The sequence below is a fragment of the Bufo bufo genome, chromosome 5, assembly GCF_905171765.1.
Source record: "Bufo bufo chromosome 5, aBufBuf1.1, whole genome shotgun sequence".
Taxonomy (NCBI): domain Eukaryota; kingdom Metazoa; phylum Chordata; class Amphibia; order Anura; family Bufonidae; genus Bufo; species Bufo bufo.
In genome coordinates this window covers 51,799,355-51,827,283 of record NC_053393.1, presented here as the reverse complement: position 1 = coordinate 51,827,283, position 27,929 = coordinate 51,799,355, and the positions used below count along the sequence as shown (strand labels likewise).

The 27,929-nt window shown below is 42.3% G+C and overlaps 1 protein-coding gene across 1 annotated transcript in view; it reads left to right on the top strand.

The window, feature by feature from the left end:
- The window catches only part of ANGPT1 (angiopoietin 1), a 349,933-nt gene that overhangs the window by 154,795 nt on the left and 167,209 nt on the right, over positions 1-27,929 (top strand). The window contains exon 2 of the mRNA XM_040432391.1: positions 26,276-26,431. Coding sequence (XP_040288325.1) covers positions 26,276-26,431 — 156 coding nt within the window. The remainder of the gene's footprint in view (positions 1-26,275; positions 26,432-27,929) is intronic.

Genomic DNA, 27,929 nt, shown 5'->3' with positions numbered 1-27,929 from the left:
GCTAAATTGCTCTATATTCGATTTTTTCGAATATTCTCTATATTGCTATAACTTAGCTTTTTCGAAAACTCGTAATATTCTAAAACAAGAATATATAGCAATATAGCGAATATAAAAAAAAAAACGAATATAGAGCAAAATTCGCAAACACTACTACTCCTAAAGTCAAGTATATTGCAGCCTTCTTATTGGCCCACAAGCTAGAAGCAGTGAGGGATCATGTGTACTGATAAAAAAATATATATATATATAAAAATAAATTTGAATATTCGAAATTACGAATATATATAACTATATTAGAAATATTCGCGAATTTTCAAAGTGCCTATATTCGAGATAAAAATTCGAAATTCGAATATTCGTGATCAACACTACTCATCAACTTCTTTCTTCCTACTTTTCTTTCATTATATAGAGATGCTATTGAGTACAAGTCCACATAACTGGACTTCTTCTATAGCCGTCACCTTTCCCAAGTCCTAACTGTGGTTCTTGATATTCAGATACAGCCAGGATTTACAGTAGGGCTAAACTGCGCAAAAACAAAATACTGTGAATGACATATATCAACACAGGCAGAAAACAGACAGACAAAGATCACTGGTGGATGACAGGAACTGAATACTGAGGGTCATGGAAGCAGATGATGATCCAGCAAAGCAGCGGGCGCAGATATATGCTATACAGGTACATAGCGGATGAATAGGAGTGAACAGAAATGGGAGCAACACTGAACTGACACTACAGGGAGTGCAGAATTATTAGGCAAGTTGTATTTTTGAGGATTAATTTTATTATTGAACAACAACCATGTTCTCAATGAACCCAAAAAACTCATTAATATCAAAGCTGAATATTTTTGGAAGTAGTTTTTAGTTTGTTTTTAGTTTTAGCTATTTTAGGGGGATATCTGTGTGTGCAGGTGACTATTACTGTGCATAATTATTAGGCAACTTAACAAAAAACAAATATATACCCATTTCAATTATTTATTTTTACCAGTGAAACCAATATAACATCTCAACATTCACAAATATACATTTCTGACATTCAAAAACAAAACAAAAACAAATCAGTGACCAATATAGCCACCTTTCTTTGCAAGGACACTCAAAAGCCTGCCATCCATGGATTCTGTCAGTGTTTTGATCTGTTCACCATCAACATTGCGTGCAGCAGCAACCACAGCCTCCCAGACACTGTTCAGAGAGGTGTACTGTTTTCCCTCCTTGTAAATCTCACATTTGATGATGGACCACAGGTTCTCAATGGGGTTCAGATCAGGTGAACAAGGAGGCCATGTCATTAGATTTTCTTCTTTTATACCCTTTCTTGCCAGCCACACTGTGGAGTACTTGGACGCGTGTGATGGAGCATTGTCCTGCATGAAAATCATGTTTTTCTTGAAGGATGCAGACTTCTTCCTGTACCACTGCTTGAAGAAGGTGTCTTCCAGAAACTGGCAGTAGGACTGGGAGTTGAGCTTGACTCCATCCTCAACCCGAAAAGGCTCCACAAGCTCATCTTTGATGATACCAGCCCAAACCAGTACTCCACCTCCACCTTGCTGGCGTCTGAGTCGGACTGGAGCTCTCTGCCCTTTACCAATCCAGCCACGGGCCCATCCATCTGGCCCATCAAGACTCACTCTCATTTCATCAGTCCATAAAACCTTAGAAAAATCAGTCTTGAGATATTTCTTGGCCCAGTCTTGACGTTTCAGCTTGTGTGTCTTGTTCAGTGGTGGTCGTCTTTCAGCCTTTCTTACCTTGGCCATGTCTCTGAGTATTGCACACCTTGTGCTTTTGGGCACTCCAGTGATGTTGCAGCTCTGAAATATGGCCAAACTGGTGGCAAGTGGCATCTTGGCAGCTGCACGCTTGACTTTTCTCAGTTCATGGGCAGTTATTTTGCGCCTTGGTTTTTCCACACGCTTCTTGCGACCCTGTTGACTATTTTGAATGAAACGCTTGATTGTTCGATGATCACGCTTCATAAGCTTTGCAATTTTAAGAGTGCTGCATCCCTCTGCAAGATATCTCACTATTTTGGACTTTTCTGAGCCTGTCAAGTCCTTCTTTTGACCCATTTTGCCAAAGGAAAGGAAGTTGCCTAATAATTATGCACACCTGATATAGGGTGTTGATGTCATTAGACCACACCCCTTCTCATTACAGAGATGCACATCACCTAATATGCTTAATTGGTAGTAGGCTTTCGAGCCTATACAGCTTGGAGTAAGACAACATGCATAAAGAGGATGATGTGGTCAAAATACTCATTTGCCTAATAATTCTGCACGCAGTGTATTTGAACTCAAGTCAGCAAATCAGTCTGAACAATACAACAGCACACATTCTAGAACTGGTGACGAGAATGGAGTAAGACTTGGATATATACTGTAAATGCTTAACAATCAACAACTCCACCCTAATCAATAACGCAAAGCTAGGTGATAACCAAACCTAGATTCAAACGCTGAGTTGGTACCAACATATTTAGTACCTTGGTGCACATGAATCGTCAGGGAGACCCCTGCTGCTCCTAACAACATAGTGGAGTTGAATCAATTACTTTATTGAATACTGGAATGTGATAGCACATTCCATAAGGGCATTTCTAATAAATTGGATTGTACAGCCACATGACCTGTATAATGGGACATCACCTTCAAAATAACCCATGTTACTTTGACAGAAGAGAAGTAACCTCTACTCGTATTACGTTTTGGATAGAATGGGGAAGGGGAAAAAATCTTATTTTATAAAATAATATAAATTTAATCTGAAATGTTATAATGAGAAAGAAAACTGAAGACATTTAAGATTAAATAGGTCTACATGTTCTCCAGCTGCAGATATGATAGCATCTTCAATGGGTGGGTTTGTTGGGTCTTCTAGACATGTGATTTATAAACATACTTCATCTCATCAATTTTATTTGCTTCAAATTTCTCCTATTGATGTCTATTTACTGTACATTATCTCCGTTCAGCTCAGTGGGGTCCAAGCTGATAGCATTTAGTTCCAGTGGTCTACGTCTCCACAACAAACACGCCAATGTACTGTATCTGATAAAAAAATGTAATGTATACCCCTGGGTTGGATCGCCTGTGCTGTAGTGCACATTTCTTTAAATATGGAGTTTGTTTTAGTTTGTCTCACTGTATTAAAGTCTCAACATATGTAATATATTGTATAGACGAGCACTGCTCATCTGGTCTCATGCAGAACTTGGTATTTATTAGTTAAAAAAATATATTCTTTAAAAAAAAAAAAAATAATGGTATAGATATAAGATATGCAAATAAAATGGCGTATACAGTTGCTTATTGGAATTCCCACACAGACATGTATTCAATACAAACTTGATTGCAATTGGTGCAAACACTGGTGCAATAAGTGCATGTGCAATAGAGAAATAAGTGGTTAAAAAGTTGTAAAATAAAATAATAAATATAAAATAAAAATAAGGTAATTTAGAAAAGGTAGTGTCGAATCTGTTTGGTGGAAAAAATGATCCTGGTGGTGGTGAATTGGTTAGTGTCAGTATTCTTGATGGATAATCAAAAAATAAAAAAAAAGGAAAAATGGGTAAAAAATATATATAAAACATATATAGAGAAATATATAACAAATGTGATAAAGAAAGTCCAGTGTCTTCTCCTATTGTAGTCTTGTAGTCTCCTTTCCTCTGTTGGATAATTGTCTCCTTCTATAGTGGTTAATATTGCCAACAGTAATGAATTGCTAAAGTTTTTATTGCACAATATGTCCCGATGGATTAGTGATGGTTAGTGGAGTTCTGTTGAATATTATTAAAATATTTCGATACAGTAATATTCACACTTGTTAGGTGGGTGAGTGTAACTTTAAGGCAGTGGGTTGTCAGATTAGCCGTAACGCCCCACGTGGCCGCCGTTAAAAACCTCAACTGCCGTTACCTGTCTGGTGTCTTCGCGGCTATCCTGCTTGTAGCCGCTCTTGTGAATCCGGCTCTCCTTCTCTAGTCTCGCGGTAGGACAGGCGCGCGGGTAAGACGTCAGTCTTTCAGCGTCCCACGTGTACAGTGACGATCCTGTTTTGGCCAATCCGCGGACAGGGTTTGCCGTGATGACTGGAAGCGCTTTCTGATGTCTGTATTCAGCCCTTAGCAACCATATTTTTCTGTGCCTCTATTTCAGCATCTTCCTCTGCTGCTCTTCGTGATGTTTTGCTGTAACAAGCTGTAATACTCAGACCAACATATGAATGTTTTTGTAAGAACATACAGGGAGTGCAGAATTATTAAGCAAGTTGTATTTTTGAGGATTAATTTTATTATTGAACAACAACCATGTTCTCAATGAACCCAAAAAACTCATTAATATCAAAGCTGAATATTTTTGGAAGTAGTTTTTAGTTTGTTTTTAGTTTTAGCTATTTTAGGGGGATATCTGTGTGTGCAGGTGACTATTACTGTGCATAATTATTAGGCAACTTAACAAAAAACAAATATATACCCATTTCAATTATTTATTTTTACCAGTGAAACCAATATAACATCTCAACATTCACAAATATACATTTCTGACATTCAAAAACAAAACAAAAACAAATCAGTGACCAATATAGCCACCTTTCTTTGCAAGGACACTCAAAAGCCTGCCATCCATGGATTCTGTCAGTGTTTTGATCTGTTCACCATCAACATTGCGTGCAGCAGCAACCACAGCCTCACAGACACTGTTCAGAGAGGTGTACTGTTTTCCCTCCTTGTAAATCTCACATTTGATGATGGACCACAGGTTCTCAATGGGGTTCAGATCAGGTGAACAAGGAGGCCATGTCATTAGATTTTCTTTTTTTATACCCTTTCTTGCCAGCCACGCTGTGGAGTACTTGGACGCGTGTGATGGAGCATTGTCCTGCATGAAAATCATGTTTTTCTTGAAGGATGCAGACTTCTTCCTGTACCACTGCTTGAAGAAGGTGTCTTCCAGAAACTGGCAGTAGGACTGGGAGTTGAGCTTGACTCCATCCTCAACCCGAAAAGGCCCCACAAGCTCATCTTTGATGATACCAGCCCAAACCAGTACTCCACCTCCACCTTGCTGGCGTCTGAGTCGGACTGGAGCTCTCTGCCCTTTACCAATCCAGCCACGGGCCCATCCATCTGGCCCATCAAGACTCACTCTCATTTCATCAGTCCATAAAACCTTAGAAAAATCAGTCTTGACGTTTCAGCTTGTGTGTCTTGTTCAGTGGTGGTCGTCTTTCAGCCTTTCTTACCTTGGCCATGTCTCTGAGTATTGCACACCTTGTGCTTTTGGGCACTCCAGTGATGTTGCAGCTCTGAAATATGGCCAAACTGGTGGCAAGTGGCATCTTGGCAGCTGCACGCTTGACTTTTCTCAGTTCATGGGCAGTTATTTTGCGCCTTGGTTTTTCCACACGCTTCTTGCGACCCTGTTGACTATTTTGAATGAAACGCTTGATTGTTCGATGATCACGCTTCAGAAGCTTTGCAATTTTAAGAGTGCTGCATCCCTCTGCAAGATATCTCACTATTTTTGACTTTTCTGAGCCTGTCAAGTCCTTCTTTTGACCCATTTTGCCAAAGGAAAGGAAGTTGCCTAATAATTATGCACACCTGATATAGGGTGTTGATGTCATTAGACCACACCCCTTCTCATTACAGAGATGCACATCACCTAATATGCTTAATTGGTAGTAGGCTTTCGAGCCTATACAGCTTGGAGTAAGACAACATACATAAAGAGGATGATGTGGTCAAAATACTCATTTGCCTAATAATTCTGCACGCAGTGTATTTGATGGTAAAATAATCTATAAATTTAATCTGTTGTTTAAGCACAGTTTCCTTGTGATATTTACGTGAGCGGACACGCTGCAAACAAGTCCTATGTATTTGTTGATAAAGTTATTAAGAAAAACGTAAATGAATGGAATTAATCTGTGGCAAAGCCTTATAAGATGTTGAAAGTCCGGTCATGAACATATACCACAGGCATTCTGGGATCAAGACCAAGAACTATATGAGTCTCAGATGGTCACTAATGTGCTGACTGATAGCAGTGAATGGTCATCAGTTTACATAAAAATTGTTATAAAGTTGATATATCACCTTAAATACCACTGTTGAATATATGATCTAGGTTAAAATAATTTATTGTATAACATTTTCAAGAAAGCTGCTTTTATGCAGTTTTTTCTTTTGCATTATTTTTTACTGAGCTGATACAACTGTGCTTATCCAGGACTCGACAAAGGCTGAAAATAGTTGCTTTCTTTCAAAAACATTACTACATATGTCCCCAGGTGAGATTCAGCTCATGGACAGGTGTCCTCACATTTTCCTTTAGAATTTGCTGGCATAATTCAGATTTTATTGTTCCATCAATGATGACAAGCCGTCCTGGCCCAGATGCAGCAAAACAGACCCCAACCATGATACTGTTTTTTTTATGTTGAAATGCAGTGTTTTCCTGTCTCTAAACAGAATGCTTCACATTTAAACCAAAAAAGTGCTACTTTGGTCTCATCTCCACAAAACATTGTTCCAATAGCCTTCTGGCTTGTCCAGGTGATCTTTAGCAAATTAAAGTCAGGTGGCAATGTTCTTTTTGGAGAGCAGCGGCTTTCTTCTTGCAAACCTGTCATACACATCAGTGTCGCCCTGATCGTGGACTCATGAACATAACATTAGCAAATGTGAGAAAGGCTTTTAGTTGCTTAGAGGTTACCTTGTTTTCCTTTGTGACCTCATGCACTATTACACTTCGTGCTCTAGGCATGATCTTTGTTAGTCGATCACTCCGAGTCCTAGGGAAGGTAATAATGGTCTTGAATTTCCTCCACTTGTACAGTCTCTGACTGTAGGTTGCTGGAATCCAAGCTGTTTAGAGATGGTTTTGTGACCTTTTCCAGCCTGATGAGCATCAATAACTCTTCTTCTGAGGTGCTCAGAAATCTTTTTTGTTCATGCCATGATGCATTTCCGCAAGCATATTTTGAAAGATAAGACTTTGATAGATCCCTGTTCTTTAAATAAAACAGATCGCCCACTCTCACTTGATTGTTATTCTATTCATTTAAAACACTTGACCCTAATTTCTCCTTCAAATTATCTGCTTCTAAAGGTTCACATACTTTTGCTACTCACAGACATCTAATATCGGATTATCTGATGGTGTGAAAATCTGATGTAATTGTAGGTCAAATTTATGGAGAAATATAGAAAATTCTGAAGGGTTCACAAACTTTTAAGCACCACTGTACAGTACTTGTCATTTCAGCTAATTTTTCTGAATACTCTACCATATGTGTATACATGAGAGATAGTGCTATATCTGACTACTATATGACTTATATGTGCTATTTATTAGCAGTTTTCACATGCATGCTGCATCTCTAGTTCTCAGTTGTCCCTGGGTGGAGACTAGCTGTAATGATGTCTGCCCATAAAATACATATGGAATCAGCCTCTCAAACTCTCTCTGAAGAAGCACCACATAGGACAATATCTATATATTGGGTGATATAGAACACTATTAGCTGCTGAATCTGTTGAATCATTTCTGTGCTACTGTACAGTATGTCTGTTTCTCTCTGCACTTCTTCTGTCCTCCTCCACCCTCTCCATAGACTTCTATAGGATGATGTAATCTGATCTTTCAGTGAGAAGGCAGCCTATTGTTGTCTCACAAGATGGACTCCTCACAAATTTCAGAGAGAAATTTAGTTTAGAAAAAGGGAGAGTGACAACTGATAACTCTAGACCAAGGCAATTTTTCAAATTTTTTTCTGCTAGGATGGATTACAAAGTTTGGTGTATACTCCTTGTTTTATGCAAAGTTGTATGAAAGTACAGTACCAATTTAAATTTAAGATTTTTGGTGGCCTCAAGCCTTGAGTGCCAGGCCATCAGAGGTTCCATCTCAAGGGGCAGCTGATGCAACATACACAACCCAACATGTCGCACATCCCAAAGACCAGCCCCGGTCCTACATTGTGAAATACTTTAGGTTGATTAGGTTTCAAGATCCACTGGAGCAGGGACTGATGTGATTGTTTCATTCTCAAAGCCCTGTGTAATACAACAGCACTACATAAATAAAGGAAAATAATATAATAATAATGCGCTCAGACATTTAACATGTGTGTAACACGTTGGCCATCATATTTTTCCTGCATGTAATAATAAGAAATGTCTGTTGTAAAGATAGTGTTAAAAGAATGAAATGAAATGTAAAATTATACACTATATATATACTGTATATTCAACACAAGATGTCACCATGAATTGCAACCACAAGTTTAAAGCAAAAACCTTTTGGCGAAACCTGCTGATTTTGGTGGGACCATACAACCATCTAATGTTTATTGGGGCCTCCTGACTTTTCCCCGACATCAAACATTAGGGGACATAAAGATTCAACTGCTCAATTCTTTTGTTCTCAGGGAGATAAGTTACCACTAGTGATGAGCGGCAGGGGCAATATTCGAATTTGCGAGAATTCGTGATCTACAGTCATTATTTTTTTGACTGTGAAAATTGGCAATCAGAAAATTTGCAATAAAAATTTGCGATAAAAAAAATTTGCGATATGAAAATTTGCCTTCAACACTACTCTGAAAGTCAAAGATATTGCAGCCTTCTCATTGACCCACAAGCAAGAAGCAGTGAGGGATCATGGGTACTGATGAAAGAAAATCTAGAATATTCGCAATTACGAATATATAGCACTATATTCTAGATATTTGTAAATTTTCTAAGCGCCAATATTCGCGATAACAATTTGCGATTAGAATATTTGTGATCAACACTAGTTACCACCAGGGGAGTCTAAGAACAGCTTTCTCCCCTCTACCCATTCTGTACACAGTAGAGATAGTTGGATCCTCATCTATCTCATGCTTATGGCCAACCTCAGGCACCATATTACAAGACTGGCGTTCCTGGGACCCACCAGAAGAAATTATTCTTGAGGCCCAACCTCTATAACCTCTATAGTTTAATAGGTTTTGAATCACAGAAATAGACCCTAGAGGCGAGTGATACGCTCCAAAGGTAGCCAAATGTTTGCTATTTTTTCCTGGATCTTTGGGCCTATTATGATATCAGAGCCTGGGCCTACCTGAGGATCCTCTGGTGTTCTGGTGGGCCAGTCTGTCCCTGGACACTAGCTCAGAGAAAAGAATGACTACGTTATCTGTTGGGGATGTCTCAGGAGAGTCATTAATGGCATATCGCCGACTGATGTGACCCCCCAAAAAATTGCTATAGTGAACTGGGAAAGATCAAGAAAATTTCCTTCCTACTTTGTCTCCTGTTGGCTTTATTAGGCTTTTAGCTGAAGGACATACACTCATTATGATCAAAGTGTTCAGAGCTATATGTTGTCAAAGATTCTCTTTAAAACCCATTATTCTTTATTATACAGTTTGTGCATTCAATGCTAAATGTTATGAATTTGATGACAGACCGCCTTAGCCTTGGAATATGGGATAACGTTTGGCGTTATATGATGATTAACGTCTTACTTAATCTTTTTGACATCACACATTTTCTCATATTCTTGAAGGTTCATCCTCCTCTACATGACGGCCAATAACAAGAATAATACAAGGCTGAACGCCTTTCAAGGACAAGTGCTGCATCGCAACGTTTTGTTTGGGCAACTAAAAATAATTTGGACATAAGAATAAAGCTGAATCCAAATTTTATTTTCCCAGAGATTTCTGAACACTAGATACAGAAATGTTACTTACAACATGAATATTTTTTCAAAATGTATCCACAACTTGGCAATATATTTTACAGTCAACTTATGTTTCCATTGTATTTATACTTTAGGGTAGTGGTCCCCAATGGATGGCTCTCCAGCTGTTCCAAATCTACAGGCTGTTGTGTCATGGTAGGAGTTGTAGTATTGTAGTTCAGCCATAGTTTGGGGAATACTCTTTTGGTCAGGGGGTTGTATGAATGGAACATGCTTTGGTCACACTGTTAGCGGTAGTATATATTAGTTTTGCACATTTATGTTTTTCAGCACATTGAAATTAGTTTTGCACATTTATGTTTTTCAGCACATTGAAATTCCTTAGGATGTCTTTCATATTCTATGACATGCTTTTAAAGGGACATGACAGATTTTCCCCTGCAGTATTTCCTTTGTTTGTGCAGAGGGTCTTATGTCCTATACACAAATCTCTCCCAAGAGTTAGCAATATGTCTTGGTATTATAGCTCTCTCACAGGCGGACATCTGCTTCTGCAGTCATGCAAGGAAGTAACTGCATAGGGCTCAGTATAACGCTAATAAGCACTAAACTTTCTGTTGTATGATTGCTTGGTTGAGCATCTTCTACTCTACTTAGGGATCATAATGAACAAAGGCATATAAACCTACATGGAGGCCATAGTATGAAGCTGCACACCGTCCGTTTGCAGCATAAAGGCACTGTCAGGTGTAATATGTACCTCTAGTGTAGCCTGTAACACGGTTTCATGCAGGAGCCCTAAATCTTGATCATCTGTAGCTGCATTCTTTGTACGCTATTAGTTGCCTACTTAGGAGACATCATGCTCAGGATGATGAGATTGGGTAGGTCAGGAAATGTAATATACAAGCTTTGTACTATGTAAAGCAGGGGTCTCAAACTCAATTTACCTGGGGGCCGCAGGAGGCAGAGTCTGGGTGAGGCTGGGCCGCATAAGGGATTTCACAAAAATAAAGTCCTCAAATGTCATTATTAACAGTTTTAATTATTTCTTCTGAACATGAAGTGTCCTGAACATGAATAGAACATTGAGTGAAGATAATGAACAGTTCCCTACTCAGCGGCGGACACACAGCGTCACGACACATGTCCCCCCCCCCCCTTCCGCCCCGCAGCTCACCTGGCCCTGGTCCCGTCTGCAGTAGCTGGCTTCTCCTATGTGGTATCTTCGCTCTGCCTCAGACAATCGCTGGCTTGAGAACTGTATTTTTCGCCCTATAAGACGCAGGTTTTAGAGGAGAACAATAAGAAAAAAATATTTTCCATTACACCTCAGGTCTGACCAGCAATCAGACCCCTAATGTTAATCAGACCTCAGATCAGACCCCCAATGCCTCAGATCAGCCCCATGTCAGCCATCAGCCCCCCCATGCCAGCCATCAGCCCCCCCATGTCAGCCATCAGCCCCCCATGTCAGCCATCAGCCCCCCATGTCAGCCATCAGCCCCCCCATGTCAGCAATCATGCCCCCATGTCAGATTTCACCCCCTAAATGTCACATTTCTCCCCCCCCTTGGCTCCCTCCATGTTGTCACATTTCTCCCCCCCCCCCCCCCCGGCTCCCTCCATGTTGTCACATTTCTCCCCCCTGGCCCCCTCCATGTAGTCACATTTCTCCTTCCCTGGCTCCCTCCATGTTGTCACATTTCTCCCCCCCTGGCTCCCTCCATGTAGTCACATTTCTCCCCCCCCCCTGCCCGACTCCCTCCATGTTGTCACATTTCTCCCCCGCCCCGGCTCCCTCCATGTTGTCACATTTCTCCCCCTCTGGCTCCCTCCATCCTCCATCTTGTCACATTTCTCCCCCTCCATGCCATCCATGTTGTGTTGTCACTCACATCACACTCGCTACCCTAACATAACACAACCTGACCTGTCCTGACTCTCCTGCCGGCTGCCTGTGACAATTCAATCTTTTTCTGACCGCTGTGGCTGTGTCAGACTGCTCGCCTCTGACAGTCCCTCTGCTCTGGCTGCTTCCCGCCGCCGCGGCGCTGCTCACTCACCCTGTCACACCCCCGTGGCCTGCCCTGAGCCCATGTGACCGTGTGTTGCCATGACGCACTCGCAGGCTGGGCGGGCGGCGCAGCGCTGCAGCAGTACTACAGTAAGTCAGATGATTTTTTTTTTTCATTCATTCATTCATTCATTTTTGCGCGGGCCGGCCGTTGGTGCGGGCCACAAAATATTGTACTGAGGGCCGCAAATGGCCCGCGGGCCGCGAGTTTGAGACCCCTGATGTAAAGGTTATGGATTAGGTTTTAGTGGTTTACTTGAGATAAAAACTGATTTGAGACTGGAGTAGAAGAGCTCTGGCAGATTTATGTCACATTCAGCAGCACCACCAGCTAGGTGAAGAACTTACACAAACTCCGTGGCACAACATTTTTAATGAAGACTATTTATAAATTTGATAAATTTCTTATTCAATAAAAAATCAGGCCAAAGGTGTCCATAGCCTTTAATGCATACCTCCAGTCAAAAATGACAACTTGCCGTTGCTCCAGAATCCGAATGTCCAGTAAATATATTCTTATAGTCTTGAAGCTCAGTCCTTCATGCTCCATATCTGTTAGGCTACATTCACATCTCCAGCATGTAAATCCAGACTGGTAGTCTGTTCTGACAGAGGAACACACTACTGGTGTTACTGTATCTAGCATAGCCAGACACCAACGCTCACTGCCCTAGGGGTTGTCTGGGTTCAGAGTTGAACCCCTACATAACCCCTTCTTCACCCAAGCAGCCCCTCTGAGTTGAGCTTCAGAGAATTTCATAGGATTGGATTGGACAGGCATCTGGCATAAATGCCAGCTCGTTGCTAGACTAATACCATTGCATGGAAATCCGGTGGTACCCAGCTATACAGGATAAGGTACTTCTGGTAGCCTATTCCTCAGGAGGAAGAGACTACCAGATTTATATGCCAGAGATGTGAACGTACCTTTACTGAAATAGTATAAGTAATTTTCTGGCAGCTATCATTGTCAGCCATATTTGCTCTAACTGAGCATATATCTTGTCACAGAGCCAATTACAGTAGATACTCCTTTGCTCTCTCTGGTCTCCAAGTCAAACATAGTGAAAAAGCCATTGCTGCCACTGTGCCTATGAGAGAAGTAGGACTAGGTATCACACTAGCCATACTTTGTCCATAAGGGTAGTGACAACCAACCAGAACCTTTGGCGGTTTATAGCCTATACCTTACAAGGTTTCATTTTTGTTTATTTTTTTGCTTATGAACAAGTTGAAAAATAAGAAATACATGGAAGAGTGTTAATATGGGAACAACAGTCAGGAGGGACGTAGCTAACTTCTCCTCATACTTTTTCCAGAAACTTCAATTGAAGGCCTATCAATGGCCGATCTAACAATGTGTGATCAATGAAGGTCTGAATCTCACTGACCTTCAAGTCCCCCTTTAGGTTTCTATAAGATCTAGCAGCACTTCCATACCTGGTAGAACATCCAGTGCCGTGGGCTGAAGCGCTTATAGTTTGGTGAAGTTCTAAACCCCCACCTGTAGTTTTCTGGGTTCCTTCAATGTTCTTCTAGACACAGCACCACCTCTGTACCTGCAGATGTGCCTGGTATTGCAATTTAGTGGACTGAACAAGGCCTATCTCAACCTAGAAGAACAGCGAATGAGCCATGCATTTAAGCGAGCACCACAGCTCCTCCACTCCAATTCTTAGGACCCTACCAATTAGATCATGATGGCCTACCAAAAATTTTACGGTAAATCTCCCAAAAGGTGATTACAGAAGGAAAACTGGAAACATAATTATCAGTCTTGGTCGTCATTCAAATAAATTGCAGCACGTATCCACCGTGACCCAAGGAGCAATTTGTTTTCTGAGAATTGCAGTACAACGACACATAAAATACAAGTCGGAATTCTAAATTTAACGCACATGTTAAAAGCTGAAAAATAATATTTGATAAAAGAACAAGTCTCAACGTATATAGACCATGCTGTAAATGATCCCTCCGTCTATAAAAATACATGTAATTTTCTTTCATTCTCATTGTAATTGCTTCCTTGGATCTCTGCCTGTTAGACTGTAAAAAGCCCCAACTTTCCGAACCCTTGCTCTTTAATCCCCAAGGCAGCTCTTCTAAAAACGAAATAATCCAGATGAAAAAAAAAAAAAGAAGCCTGCTTGCATGCTTTTCTCACACTTTCTATTTTTTTATTTTATTTAAAGCTTTGCAATTATATATTTTTTTACTATATAAGCAGAAATGTTGAAGACGTTAATGGCAGCAGGTTATTGGACTATATGGTAGAGTCACATACAATCTGTCATGACCCGCAGCCAAGACGGGACGATGATGGGTCAGCGTTACTTACTGCAGTGCTTTTCTAAGATTTCCTCTTGGGCTACCAGTAAAGTGCACCATTTGCAGGGTCATAATAAGTAACCCTGGGCCTGACTCCTCATTGAACAACTTTTGACAGGAACCCATTCTGCCAAGAACACCATTAGAAGAAAATGAATATGGGATTTGATATATTTTCTGTGCTCTCCCTACATTACTTGGCACATCCTGTCCAAAGCAACCACTAATTTACCTTCACCTAGGAGGCCCTCTGCAGATGGAGACACTCCCCCCACCCCATTACCAGGTCCTATAATCACTTCTGTATCTACTGTCCCAACTATCCTGCATCTGTCATGGCAAATTTGGACTGTTCTAGACTGAAAATAGATGGTGCTAATGTTAATCCCGTTCCTGTGAGGAGTTGGGGTGTTCCCACAGGTGGGACGCCCGAATTTATGACCTTAAAGATCCTCTGTCAGCACGTTTCTACCTATGACACTGGCTGACCTGTCACATGTGCACTTGGCAGCTGAAGGCATCTGTGTTGGTCCCATGATTATATGTGCCCGGATTGCTGAGGAGAAGGATGTTTTAATATATGCAAATGAGCCTCTAGGAGCAACGGGGGCGTTGTCATTACACATAGAGGCTCCGCTCTCTCTGCAACTGCAGTGTACTTTGTACGACAGGGACAGCCAGTGCAATCATCATCACACCTGACCCTGTCAATTCAAGTGTAGAGGACGCAGCAGTTGCAGAGAGAGCAGAGCCTCTAGGTGTAATGACATCGCCCCCGTTGCTCCTAGAGACATCATTTTTCTAAGCGATGCGGGCACATACGGACGTGGGACCAACACAGATGCCTTCAGCTGCCAAGCGCACATGTAACAGGTTTCATAGGTACAAATCTGCTGACAGATGCCCTTTAGGTTGGTAAATTTGGGGCATTTAAAACACACAGATGCCCTTTAAATGTTGGTAAGTATGCTGTGCTGTCAGTGAAACTCTTGGGCATACACAGAGAAGACATTATAATCATTATGAAACCAAGGCGAAAACACCAGAGCAGATGTGTGACACGGCCTACAAGAGAAACTGACTTTGTTGCCCCTAGCAACCAATCACAGCGCAGCTTTCATTTCTTATGGTGCCCTTGAAAAATAAAAGCTGCGCTGTGATTGGTTGCTATAGGCAGCAAAGACAGGTTTCCCTTTTAGACAGCTTTCATAATAAATCTGCCCCATAGTCTAATGCGGAGGCCTCCTGTCAGCAGAGCATCGGGCCTGTGCCATTATCACAGTTCTTACCTGTAATAGACGTTTAAAGGGGTCATGCCAAGTTCGGAAGTTATCTTCTATCCACATGATGCTGAGACCCCACCAGTCACTTAGTTGTCCCCTATCTTGTGGATAGAAGAACTTCAAAACTTGGCACGACCCTTTTAAAGCCACTGAATCATATCTCCCAACAGAGGCACAGCCATAGACAATTCACTTGTCCCAGCCCCAAATTGGATGGGGATTACATAACCCCCGCCCAGAAGTGGCCGGTTCGGGTTTTGGATATGTCTGAGGAGGGGCTTAAAAGCCCCCAATTTGCCATGAATTCAGCGTACCTATCATAGTACAGAGCAGCTAGAGAAATGTAGCAGGAAGTTTTGTCATGGGAACACAGTAGCTCTCCTGATACATCGGAGAACCATTGAGGCCGCAGACAAGTCGCAGTGTTGCTTTTGGGAAACCAAATGTTGCTGTGTAGCCTGGTTTTTCACTTAAAGAGGACCCGTCAACATCCGTGAACAGTCTGTTCAGGAATAATATTTCTCCAAACTGTATTGTACAATTCCCCAGTTGTTCCTCCTGGAAATAAATAATTAGGCATCCCCTTTAGGCCTCAGCCGGGCCCGTATTGCGGCACGCAAACAGTGGGTCCGCAATATGCGGGCATCGGCCGTGTTCTGACTGCAACACGGATACGGACCCATTCACTTGAATGGGTCGGCAATCCGGAAGGTGCGGTGTGGAATAGAGGCACGAAACCCCACAGAAGCACTACGGAGTGCTTCCGTGGGGTTTCTCTCTGTGCCTCTGCACCGCAAAAAAATAGAACGTGTATTATTTTTTTGCGATGCGGACGGATCACGGACCCAATCAAGTTGAACGGGTCTGGATCCGTTGCGACAGCCGCACGGATAGTGGGTCCACAAAGGCCGTGTGCGTGAAGCCTTACCCTTGTCGATAGTGTTGATATCTACACAGTCTGATACCGCCGACTGTACGGTGTCAGACTCTATAGGAGCGACCCACCCCCACTGACAGGGAACAGTGACACCCAGTAATCAAGTATGCATATATTTCCAGCAGGAATAACAGAGGAATAGCATAAAGACCATATCTCCAGAAGGATATTGATACTTTGGAGAGAGTTCAGAGAAGAGCTACTAAACTGGTACATGGATTGCAGGATAAAACTTACCAGGAAAGATTAAAGGACCTTAACATGTATAGCTTGGAAGAAAGACGAGACAGAGGGGATATGATAGAAACTTTTAAATATATAAAGGGAATCAACAAGGTAAAAGAGGAGAGAATATTTAAAAGAAGAAAAACTGCTACAAGAGGACACAGTTTTAAATTAGAGGGGCAAAGGTTTAAAAGTAATATCAGGAAGTATTACTTTACTGAGAGAGTAGTGGATGCATGGAATAGCCTTCCTGCAGAAGTGGTAGCTGCAAATACAGTGAAGGAGTTTAAGCATGCATGGGATAGGCATAAGGCCATCCTTCATATAAGATAGGGCCAGGGACTATTCATAGGATTCAGTATATTGGGCAGACTAGATGGGCCAAATGGTTCTTATCTGCCGATACATTCTATGTTTCTATGTTTCTATGTCAAGTGTATCAAGATGTTAACATGTGGTGTGCCAAATTACAAATTCAGCTCAACTACATTTGACAAACCTTGTTGGTTCAGAACATCAAGCCATAATGGGGTATGTTCATCATGTGGAAAATGTTAAAGTCAATTTTGCTCAGGTGCTTTGTACCACATTTATCAAACATCATATGTTGCTTTAAAGTTTGGAGCATTTTTAAAAATGACACTTTTATCTGAGCTGTTATTCCAGTTTTACGTCACCCCCTCACTGGAGGGAGATTGCCCCTCTTTTATCATTTGATAGGCCTGGTGTATATCTACTCACCTTCCTAACTATTTTTGAAAGTTGCACAAGCAAAGTAAGACCACAAACAGTCAGAAACTTGTGCGCAAATTATTTGTGACTTTTTCCCAACAGGAATCTACCATGCAGGGCCTCCTAAGTCCCCTATATGTCATCCTAGCCTATGTTTTCTAACAGCATTAGCAGCAGTAAATCTCAGTCTAAATAGTTACAGAACGGCAAACACAGGAGGCCAGACAGTCATCACAAAATTCTTCATTACAACAGAGGTAAACCTTCCAGGACATTGTTAAGACGTAGAAGATTATCGTGTTTTACTATGACCTCAACCAGGACTGAAGATGAAGAAAACAAAAAGTGTAAAATTACTTCACATAGAGGAAAGATCACAATGAAAATGCTGATATTCGAAGTAATATGATTATGTTGTATTTGTATGTTAATACTGCATCATCTACAGTGTGCCCCTATACATAGCAACAACGTACTCTCTGTACATATCCAGTCATAGTGTGCCCTCCTAGATAGTCAGCAACAGTGTGCCCTCCTAGATAGTCAGCAACAGTGTGCCCTCCTAGATAGCCAGCAACACTGTGCCCTCCTAGATAGCCAGCAACAGTGTGCCCTCCTAGATAGTCAGCAACAGTGTGCCCTCCTAGATAGTCAGCAACAGTGTGCCCTCCTAGATAGCCAGCAACAGTGTGCCCTCCTAGATAGTCAGCAACAGTGTGCCCTCCTAGATAGTCAGCAACAGTGTGCCCTCCATACATAGACAGCAACAGTGTGCCCTCCATACATAGACAGCAACAGTGTGCCCTCCATACATATCCAGTCAAAGTGTACCCTTCTAGATAGCCAGCAACAGTGTGCCCTCCTAGATAGCCAGCAACAGTGTGCCCTCCATACATAGCCAGCAACAGTGTGCCCTCCATACATAGCCAGCAACAGTGTGCCCTCCATACATATCCAGTCATAGTGTACCCTCCTAGATAGCCAGCAACAGTGTGCCCTCCATACATAGCCAGCAACAGTGTGCCCTCCATACATATCCAGTCATAGTGTACCCTCCTAGATAGCCAGCAACAGTGTGCCCTCCTAGATAGCCAGCAACAGTGTGCCCTCCATACATATCCAGTCATAGTGTACCCTCCTAGATAGCCAGCAACAGTGTGCCCTCCATACATAGCCAGCAACAGTGTGCCCTCCATACATATCCAGTCATAGTGCACCCTCCTAGATAGCCAGCAACACTGTGCCCTCCTAGATAGCCAGCAACAGTGTGCCCTCCATACATAGCCAGCAACAGTGTGCCCTCCATACATAGCCAGCAACAGTGTGCCCTCCATACATATCCAGTCATAGTATGCCCTCCATACATATCCAGTCATAGTATGCCCTCCATACATATCCAGTCATAGTATGCCCTCCATACATATCCTGTAACAGTGTACCCTCCATACATATCCAGTCATAGTGTGCCCTCCATACATATCCTGTAGCAGTGTGCCCTCCATACATATCCTGTAAGTGTGCCCTCCTAGATAGCCAGCAACAGTGTCCCCGCCATACACAGCCTGTAACAGTGTGCCCTCCATACATATCCTGTAGTAGTGTGCCCTCCATACATATCCAGTCATAATGTGCCCTCCATACATATCCTGTAGCAGTGTGCCCTCCTAGATAGCCAGCAACAGTGTGCCCTCCATACATAGCCAGCAACAGTGTGTCCTCCATACACATCCAGTCATAGTGTGCCCTCCTAGATAGCCAGCAACAGTGTGTCCTCCATACATATGAAGTCACAGTGTACCCCTATACATAGCAACAATGTGCCGTGCATACATATTCAGCCACAGTCTGCCCCCTGTACATAGCCTTATTTTTTCAGTATTTTATTACTTGTATTGTTACAAATATTCTAAAAATGATTGTTATTATTTGTTTTTACAATATTCACATTTTATTTCTAATGGTTTGATTTTTTTAAGGGCATGATTTATAACTAAAGGTTAACTGGTCTTGTGTATAAAATATTATCAGGGTAACTTTATATTTCCTAACAAGCAGAAAAAGGAAATTCATTAAGGAGCCCTCATAAGTCAAAGCGGGGCAAACCATCTGTAAAATAAACGTTTACTTTTCCCATGGGCAGTTTCCAATCCGGCACATTAAAATAAATAGAAAAGCTTAATTGTGGAATAACATGTTATCATTTAGACATGTGACATCACCAACAACACCAGAGAGCCAGGGCCCATAGATGCAGCTTTAATCAGCATCGCTTTACAACTTTACAGTATTATTCCTATTATATATACACACTTCTAAAATGATTTTTAGATGTATTTTTCTTGTTGTTGCTTATATAGCTTTGCCATATTCCATATCAGTGTGTAGACATTGTCACCTTCACATCAATCTCTGTCCGAAAATGGACTCACAATCTAATTTCCCTCGTCCTTTTACAGGATTAGGCCAATTATTGAGAATACTTGTTCCTGATAATTAGCCCGAGTAAGGGTGCCTTCACGCAGGGCAGATTTTGTTGCAGAAATTTCTGTAACTGACTATCCGTTACCCTTTTTCTAAATGGGGTTGTTTTGGTAAAAAGCCCTTGGATTTCTGCAAGATCCATTCAGGTGAATGGAACTTATTTTCAGATATTCCCACATAAAAAATCAGCCCCTAAAAAAATGTCTGCCAAAAAATGCTCCAGATCACCCAAAAAATTTACAAATACCCATATATTTATTTATATAGGCAGCCTTGGGCTCATTAAAGGGGTTCTCCAGGAATGATTGAACCCCTTCCCAACCAGTGCAGTACCTGTATGGGGCTGGTCAGATCTTTAAAGATGCCCGAGGCTAAGAAGTGGAGTAGGCATGGTGGCTACCGGGTTTCTGTTGTTTCACGCAGCAGAGACTCGGGGCCATTGTCTTTGATCGGCTTCAAGCAGCCTGTCCTAGAATGTGAACAGGACTGGTTAGGGGGAGAGGGAGCAGGTCCTAGAATGTGAGCAGTGCTGGATAGGGGGAGAGGGAGCAGGTCCTAGAATGCAAGGAGGACTGGTTAGGGGGAGAGGGAGCGGGTCCTAGAATGCAAGGAGGACTGGTTAGGGGGAGAGGGAGCAGGTCCTAGAATGTGATCAGGATTGGTTAGGGAAAGAGGGAGCACATCCTAGAATGTGAGCAGGACTGGTTAGGGGTGAGGCAGCAGGTCCTAGAATGTGAGCAGGACTGGTTAGGGGGAGAGGGAACAGGTCCTAGAATGTGAACAGGACTGGTTAGGGGGAGAGGGAGCAGGTCCTAGAATGTAAGCAGGACTGGTTAGGGGGAGAGGGAGCAGGTCCTAGAATGTAAGAAGGACTGGTTAGGGGGAGAGGGAGCAGGTCCTAGAATGTGAGCAGTGCTGGATAGGGGGAGAGGGAGCAGGTCCTAGAATGCAAGGAGGACTGGTTAGGGGGAGAGGGAGCGGGTCCTAGAATGCAAGGAGGACTGGTTAGGGGGAGAGGGAGCAGGTCCTAGAATGTGATCAGGATTGGTTAGGGAAAGAGGGAGCACATCCTAGAATGTGAGCAGGACTGGTTAGGGGTGAGGGAGCAGGTCCTCGAATGTGAGCAGGACTGGTTAGGGGGAGAGGGAACAGGTCCTAGAATGTAAGCAGGACTGGTTAGGGGGAGAGGGAGCAGGTCCTAGAATGTAAGGAGGACTGGTTAGGGGGAGAGGGAGCATGTCCTAGAATGTGAGCAGTGCTGGATAGGGGGAGAGGGAGCAGGTCCTAGAATGCAAGGAGGACTGGTTAGGGGGAGAGGGAGTGGGTCCTAGAATGCAAGGAGGACTGGTTAGGGGGAGAGGGAGCAGGTCCTAGAATGTGATCAGGATTGGTTAGGGAAAGAGGGAGCACATCCTAGAATGTGAGCAGGACTGGTTAGGGGTGAGGGAGCAGGTCCTAGAATGTGAGCAGGACTGGTTAGGGGGAGAGGGAACAGGTCCTAGAATGTGAACAGGACTGGTTAGGGGGAGAGGGAGCAGGTCCTAGAATGTAAGCAGGACTGGTTAGGGGGAGAGGGAGCAGGTCCTAGAATGTAAGGAGGACTGGTTAGGGGGAGAGGGAGCAGGTCCTAGAATGTGATCAGGATTGGTTAGGGAAAGAAGGAGCACATCCTAGAATGTGAGCAGGACTGGTTAGGGGGAGAGGGAGCAGGTCCTAGAATGTGAACAGGACTGGTTAGGAGGAGAGGGAGCAGGTCTTAGAATGTGAGCAGGACTGGTTAGGGTCTTTTGCTCTGCAAAAGAAAGTTACATTATTGCTACACTTACTATATGAAAATTTGATATTTTTGGTTAAGAATATGTCGGGCCCATCTACCAACGACAAGGTAGCTTCTATCAGACAGGACCTACACTAACAGTCTTGCCTCTCTTAGACTGTGCACTTCCATCCATTTGCCTGATGCTTTTAATCAGAGTATCCCATAACTAGATTTTACATCACCAAAAGCCCAGGAGAGGAAAGACTGTTAGTGCAGGTCCCGTCTGTTAGGAGCCACCTTGTTATTGGTGAGGGCCCGACATATTCTTGATCAAAAAAAGCGCAAAGAGCTTCTAATTTTCATATAGCAAGTATAGCAGTAATGCAGTTTACATAATTCATGTTTTGCAATGTTTGCATGTGTCTTTGTGCATAAAGCAGTGTGCTGCTACTTGTAGTCCTTGTTTGCTTTGTGCATTATGCACTACGCTCTGGCACTTGCATGTACTACAGATTGGTGACCATTACTGTCAGGCTCCTCAGCCCTAATGGCATATCGTAGGCAGTAGCCCATCATAGCAACTTATTGCAGTGTATTATGTGGTAAAGTGTCACCACCTCACCCCACAAGGCACCTCTGCAGGTGGTGGCAGCCAGTCCTGCTCACATTCTAGAACAAATTGGAAGAGGCCCTTTTAAATTATTCCCGGAGAACCCCATTAAACTTTATGGCAAGTAACAACTAGCAAAGAAGCTTTGCTCCTTTCTCATGATCCCCCGCTGATTCCATTCTGCCACTGCTTCAGTTCCTGCTACTTTGCACTTTCTCTCCCAGCTCAGCAAGCTGTAATGGGTAGCCCTCCAGTCAATCATTGGCTGAAATGGGTATTTGCTGAGGCTGCAGACTGGCTGAGTGGGTCTTTCCTAGCGGTTCTAGCATGTCAAGCAAGAACAGGAAGTGCAGAGCAGCAGAGACTGGAGCAGTGCCAGAATGATAGCGGCAGGGAATCGATGAAGGTGAGTAGGGCTTTTTTTTCTTTTCTTTTTTATTCTCCCCGGAAAAAATAGTGTTCAAAAGTGTTCAAAAAATACAATATAACATACATAATCAAAAAAATTCAAAACCCAAACAATATAACCAATAAATTGAACACATTATCTAAGGTGACCAACGTTAAGTAAAGAAATACATTTGAAATTGATTGGGAAATATCAGAATGTGTGGGGACATGTGCCATGGCAGCAAGGTGGCTCAGTGGTTAGCACTGGTGCCTTGCAGCGACGAGGTCCTAGGTTTGAATACGAACAAGGACAACATCTGCCTGGAGTTTGTATGTTCTCCCCATGTTTGTGTGGGTTTCCTCCGGGTTCTCTGGTTTCCTCCCATGCTCCAACAACATACTGATAGGGACCTTAGATTGTGAGCCCCATTGGGGATAGCTTGATGCAATGTTTGTAAAGCGCTGCGGAATGTAGCAGCGCTATATAAGGAAGTCAAATAAAAATAAGAGGAAGGGAAATAGGCAGTTGTTAATTTATTCATGAATTTCCAGGAGGAATAACAGATGGGAGTGACTTTCATAGAAAAGATTTCCTGAATTGATAATTACATTGGGAAGCCTAGTAGTTTCCTCAGCAGACAGGAGAACTGTCGGGCCCTATCAGTGATGAAGTGGTCAGCTTTGAGAGCTGAAGACACATGAACCTTTCCTGCCAGGGATAATCTGAACAATGTCACAAGACAAATCGTTTCAGAAAGAGATCAAATGACAGAAGATAATACTTTAGGCCTGTGATTTCTAGGTGATCTGATGAAATATCATACGCTGTTAACATCACTAAGTACTTTATGGAAATAGATATAATCAGGAGAGTTCAGAGAGGAACATCAGATAATATCCGGCAGCGCCTACTCGACTGGAATTGTCAAAATGGAATTCTATCAATTTGAACAGTTCATTTCAATTTTCTCAATCCTGAAAAAGTTTTACAATTGGTAAAATGAAAACTGAAGGCTCAGCAGAGAAAATATATGCAGGATGTACAGAACGGCTAATGGTGGGGCTCACATTTTCAGGACATAGTATTAGGAAAGCAAAGAGTGAGCTGACGGAGTAGACACAAGACCACGACTGACTCCCATTTACATTGTCTTTTAATAGGAGCTTTGGAATATGCAGCGTACTCAAGTTGTGTGTAAAGGTGTTCCTGGGTGTAGTAGTGCAATAGACACTAACCTGAGATGGCTGACTCTCTGCATAGGCAGGTGATGGTAGAAATTGTTCGTGACGCCAGTGCCAATTAAACGGTGGCACGCCGTTTGCGGATAGCAGGAATAAATGAGGAACACCGTGAGGTTAAAGCAGAACTCCAACTTTAGTAGGTTTCATAGAGACAATAATGGAATCGCAGTTCCTTGGCATACAGTCGATTTTGCAATACGGTTGATGCAGGCAATACAGAATGAGCAAGGTGATTACAGAGTGTTAAACACAGGACTTGCAGTACAGGAGCTTGCACTCTATCTCTGACTGATCCTGGAATATAGCAAATCTTCTCCAAGGCCCAATAACCTAGCTCTGGCTTTATATCCTTGGTTTTAGCTTTATAGAGTACCTCCTCTGTTCTCTTGAGTACCTCTTGCTTTCTTGAGCTGCCCCTGTCTCTCTCCCAACTCTAGACTAGACTGACTTTTGCTTCCCTGTCTGGGCCTTATATAAACTAGGGCTCTCTAGCTCCCTCTAGTGACTAGAAGCTGGAATGACACCCCTAGCAGGCCTGTACATGCAGTTTCACAGTAACAGGGAAATACATGCATTACATTACATTTTATAAAACTGACATATACCAACTTCCCATAAATAAGGAGGGACGACAGCACACCAAGTGACACTTTTGTGGTGACGGGCATTACAGTCCCCGTACACTACAAATAATTTTAAAAGGATAGATAGATAGATAGATAGATAGATAGATAGATATGAGACAGATAGATAGATAGATAGGAGATAGATAGATAGATAGATATGAGATAGATAGATAGATAGATAGATAGATAGATACAAATAGAGAAAGAAAGAAAGAAAAATAAATAAATAAAGAAAGAAAGAACAGATAGACAGATAAATATGAGATAGATCGATAACTAGATAAATAGATAGATAGATAGACATGAGATAGATAATATTAGATAAAAGATGGTAATGAGATATGGGTGGGTAGATAGGTAGGTAGACAGATAGCGCTAGATAGATAGATAGATAGATAGATAGATAGATAGATAGATAGATAGATAGATAGATAGATCAGATGGGTACACCCCTGGATATATAGCTAAAAAGATCTATAGATATATATCCAAAGAATTAACATAGTCCTTTTCAAAGTCCCATTCTGTTAAAACCGGAGCGCCACCACAGGTTTAACTGAGTATTACATGATGCCCATTAAAATCAGTGGACTTTCTGTTTTGCATATAGCAGTGCATGGACATGCCAGGACCTCCAGAGATAGGAAGAGACAATCCTCTTAGGCTACTTTCACACTAGCGGCAGCCTTCTCCGGTAGGCCGTTCCAGCGGGTGCACAGCCTGCCGGATCCGTGCTGCCGCTAGTGCACCATCCTGCCGGAAGTTGACTATAATGGGGGTGGGCGGAATAAAACTACGACATGTTTTTAACTCATCGTGGGTTAAAGGATGAGGATCCTGAGCAGGAGACTCCTGTGTGTACTGTATATATATATATATATATATATATATATTTTTTTTTTTACGTGGTTTTTCAATCAGACAATCCCTTTAAATGCATAAAAACTGAAGTTGTGCCTATAATATGTGTTATGAAGCAGCCAGTGATGAACTCCATAGAAGAACATGTACAAGCAGCTAAGCCACCCAGAGGATCTCTGAAGACTGATCAATCATCTGCAAAGGACAGAACTTGTACTTGGTTTCTCTTGGGACAAGGAAAAAAAAATTCTCCCAAAAACGTCCAATTAATTCCAACAAATTACAAATGATCAGTTTCCTTTCCCCTCAGCCCTTCTTATGTGATGACCTTGTTGTAATTAATCAAGTGATTACTGTCTGGGGTTATTGCAATGATTAACACTGCACCGTGAACGCAGATTCATTACTTCGCTGCAAACCACCGTGAACAGAGCTGATAAAGATATTGTGCTCCGTATCCTAGAAAATAATTAAAGGGGTTTCCAAGATTAGGAAAAAGGTCTTTTTTTCCCCCGAAACAGTACCGCTTTGTTCAAGTCTAGTAATGCAGCTCGCCCTCACCCCTTACCCTATGATAAGAGAAACATTGTTCCTGGGGGGGGATGGAAACCCCTTTAAGTTAGGTCACCATGCTCATTGTCCTGTTTTATCACTGTAAAATAATACAGAATTCTAAATAATTATACTTGCTTATAAATCTGCCTACGTGGATCTTATATGGGATATCTGTCACTGTAATCCTGCCTGTAATGACAATGAAATGACTGTGAAAAGTGATATGAACAGATCAGTAAGTGCCAGTGGCACCTATTATTAGGCTTAGTAGCCAGTGTGAAAAGTACAGGATTTTATGTTTGTATGTTTTTATTATAGATATTTAACATCACCAATAATTATTTAATAAACAATAGGTCCTTTTCTGACCATACATTCCTTTTAATGCAGGGTTTTTTACAGTGACTCTTTCTGGTTTCTTATGGATGTATATGTTATTCCACAGCTGGAGAACTATATTGTGGACAATATGAAATCCGAGATGGTCCAGATGCAGCAAAATGCAGTTCAGAACCAGACAGCAACCATGTTGGAAATAGGAACAAGTCTTCTAAGCCAAACAGCAGAGCAGACAAGGAAACTTACAGACGTGGAAACACAAGTAAGTGAGCTTGTAACTGTAAGAAACATGTTTGTCACCTCCAATGGAAGCTATGCAGGAGGGGATTTATCAAGGCTGGCACTTGTAACGTCCCGCCAGTCTCCATCTAGTGTGCGGTGGAGATAGGCTGTTTTCTGGTGCTTAATATTGATGACCTATCCTCAGGAACATAACGGAGTCCATAAGACGGAAGGGCGGATCCGTTTTGCTGCCCCTAGACTTGCATTATAATGGAATGCAAAACGGACGCCTTTAAAGGGCATTCCATTTTGCTCCGTCCTAATAGAAGTCTATAGGAAAACATAACGGATTCGTCTGGTTCCCATTATGCAAGACGGAAAACAAAGTCCTGTCGACAGGACATAACGGGACCTAGACGGAGCCGTTATGTTTTCCCATAGACTTCTATTAGGACGGAGCAAAATGGAATGCCTTTTAAAGGCGTCCGTTTTGCATTCCATTATAATGCAAGTCTATGGGCAGCAAAACGGATCCACCCTTCCGTCTTATGGACTCCGTTATGTTCCGTTATAACCCTGTTATAACGAAAAGCCATAACGGAATCCCTAACGCTAGTCTGAACCCACCCTAATGCTGGTATTGCAGAGTCTTTTTTTATGGGTTTATATTTAGCCATTTTGCATATTTTGCTGGTGTTTTTTTGCAATGTTTTCTATTTTAAAAAAATGGCAGCTTCAGATGTTACACAGAAGTCTATGGAGAATATTAAACGCAGAACAAATAGTGCTTTTTTATAGTGGTGTTTTCCATCCTTGAATAGTGTTTTTGGCTCAGTAGCATTTTTACGATGCATTGTCTTAGTTGCTGGCAGGGGAGTGCAAATTTCCTATATAAATAGGCAAGGCATGCAAAAAAGTCATTAAAAAATGTCCACTACACTACAAAATGCTGTAAAAGACAAGCATATTTGGAAATGTTTTCTTTGGGGAAAAAAGAGGCCACACCCTATAAAAATAACCAAATTGCATGGGCAGTGGGTGTGGAGCCATTGTACCAACTAAGGCCTCCTGCACACGAAAGTGTGCGCTCCGTGCCCGTATTGCGCACCACATTTGCGGGTCCGCAATACATGGGCGCTGTTCCGTGGGCATTCCGCATCACGGATGCGGACCCATTCACTTCAATGGGTCTACAAATCCAGAGATGTGGAATGGTGCGGAACGGAAGCATAAAACGGAAACCCTCGGAAGCACTACGGAGTACTGCTTCCGTTCCGCAAAAAGAAAGAACATGTCCTATCTTTATGCGGAACGGGCGGATCGCGGACCCATTAAAGTGAATGGGTCCGTGATCCGCTGCGGCTGCCCCACGGTCTGGGTTTTCGCATTGCGACCCACAATTTGTGGGCCGCAGCATGGCCATGGGGTGCACACGTTCGTGTGCAGGAGGCCTAAGGCTGAGTTCATATGATCGTTAAGCTTTCAGTTCTTCTGATACATCAGAAGAAGAGGATGTTGAATCAATTTTTTTGTACAGG